Here is a 2,247-nt window from a genome sequence, read left to right as displayed (position 1 = left end):
ATGAAGGTCTTCGCCGTTCTTACTTTCTTCTGCGCCATCGGACTTGCTCTCAGCGGTAAGATGCTTTGATTTACTGTTTTCGTTCTTAATGAATGAAGCAGTGCTGACTGCCTTTCAAATTTCATCAAGGCTTCGACGGGATTCGAACCCACAAATTTTCGACTTTATCATGATTTTGCTTTAGAGCTTCCATTCCACCCTCTGAATGCTCCATTAATGCCGGGAAGCAACCCCAAAATTATCGGTGGTGAGGATGCCGCGCTGGGCGACTTTCCTTGGCAGGTAAACAAACTGTTGTCAATAGCAACACAAAGAATGCATACAGAGAACTGCTAAAATTTTCAATATTTCCATTTTTTAGAATATTCGAAAAACATAGATTTTTGTAATAACAAAAGTAAATTAGGTAACAACAAACCTATTAAAATAGTTTTATGTTTTTTTAGCATAAGTTGGGGCAAGTAAGATTGCTTTTATTTTAAGGTTTCTCTTCAACGATTTGGAAGCCACTTTTGTGGAGGTTCGCTCATTGCTGCAGGATATGTGATGTCGGCTGCTCACTGCACCGTTTACCAAAGGTATTTAGCCCCCTGTTATATTTTTTGCCAATTTGTTACACTGCATTTCGTTTAGTTTGTTGAGGCTAAAGTCATGAAACAGGGAAATGAGCATTTCCGTATAATTTCCTTTTACATCGTCAAAAAGACCCAAAACAAATTAAAAAAGCGGTAAAAATACCTGTCCCTTGATCAACAACACCGCGAGTTTTCTGAATTTGCTTTAACTCTCTAAAACATTTCACTTTTCTAGTGGCGTCACAGCCAACATGGGATCAATCGAGTGGAAAAACCCAGGACAATCCATATCTGTGACCGATTTCACGCCCCATCCACAGTATAATGACCAAACTCTTGACTACGATTACAGCGTTGCAACTCTTGCATCTCCAGCCACTTTGAATTCCAACGTAAGTAAACAAGTCACATCCATAAATGCTTAGAGGCCAATTTCAATGATAAATTTAAATCACACGTCTTGTTGTTGCTAGGTTGCGCTGGTGGATCTCGCCGACGCAGGAGTCGAGTACGCAGCCGGAACCATAGCAACCACCACTGGATGGGGCTACATCATCCGTTTCCCAGGTATTCGGATTTAAACCCCCCAAAATAAAGAAGCACTGCTGTACATAAAGACACAATAACAATTGTATAGTACTTAAAAGTTTGAAAACGTATCTAAAGCAGTTACAAAAACGACATAAAATCACGTTACCAGTGGTATTCCAACCGTGTTTTTGTTTCTTTACAGCCACAATTCCTGATACAATGCAGGTTGCAACCATTCCCTTGGTTTCCGCCGCCGACTGCCAAGCTGTGTGGGGTAGCGCAATAACTATAACCGACCGCATCCAATGTGCTGCTGGAAACGGAGGCGCCACGTCTTGCATGGTAAGAACAACATGCGTTAGGAAATGCGGTTATAAGGAAGCACTCAACAAGATGAAATTTTGTCAGCCGGCTTAAGCCAATTTGGTTGTTTAGTTTTTTACCTATGATATCCACTCTTCGTTTTGTAACTATATGCTGTCAGAAAACAACAACTATACTTATATATCTTACTTCACAGGGAGACTCTGGTGGTCCGCTTGTTGTGCCCGACTCTTCTGTCAACAGCGGCTACCGTCTCATCGGGGCTGTTTCTTGGGGAAGTGGCACTTGCTCCAACACTGTACCATCTGGTTACGCCAAGATCAGCGCTGCACGTTCCTGGATCGACGGCCAGATTGGCAACTAAACAGAATCAAATATTGGTTCTGCTGACAACACCGTAATTGTGTCATCGTGATTCGACAAATAAAACCAACAAAAAAACTTCATGTGTCAACAGTTCAGTTATTTAGAAAGAAAGTCAAAATCTGAATAGTAATGTCTCTCTTAAATGCAGACAGATAATAAAATGTCAGTTGTTTACTTTATATGGAACATGATACAATAACTTCTTTGCCATATTGTGTTTTGGTCACGTACATCTTGATGCAGCAAACATATTAACACATTATTTTGGTAATGTACCACGTAAAACTCAGGACACAGCAGCGAAAACCTAGCGGTTGAAAATACGAAGGGGGAGGGAACAATTGTTAAAAATGCAGCAGCTGTAACTGATAACGAGAAAAGGGCAGGAGAGGTTAAACCTGTGGCGCTTAAAGGCAATGCGACTTGGTTTGACAACATGGGTGGATTTTAA

At 41.0% G+C, this 2,247-nt stretch overlaps 1 protein-coding gene across 1 annotated transcript; it reads left to right on the top strand.

The window, feature by feature from the left end:
• Positions 1–2,247, top strand: LOC145205625 (chymotrypsinogen A-like). Its single transcript, XM_080078357.1, has 8 exons — positions 1–55; positions 185–282; positions 484–578; positions 811–967; positions 1,049–1,142; positions 1,309–1,448; positions 1,627–1,786; positions 2,087–2,247. Exons 1-8 carry the CDS (start codon positions 1–3, stop codon positions 2,245–2,247), a joined length of 960 nt encoding a protein of 319 aa, XP_079934483.1.

The sequence above is a fragment of the Phallusia mammillata genome, chromosome 8 (genome assembly GCF_965637545.1).
Source record: "Phallusia mammillata chromosome 8, kaPhaMamm4.hap1.1, whole genome shotgun sequence".
NCBI classification, from domain to species: Eukaryota; Metazoa; Chordata; class Ascidiacea; order Phlebobranchia; family Ascidiidae; genus Phallusia; species Phallusia mammillata.
This window is presented reverse-complemented; position numbering and strand designations above follow the sequence as displayed.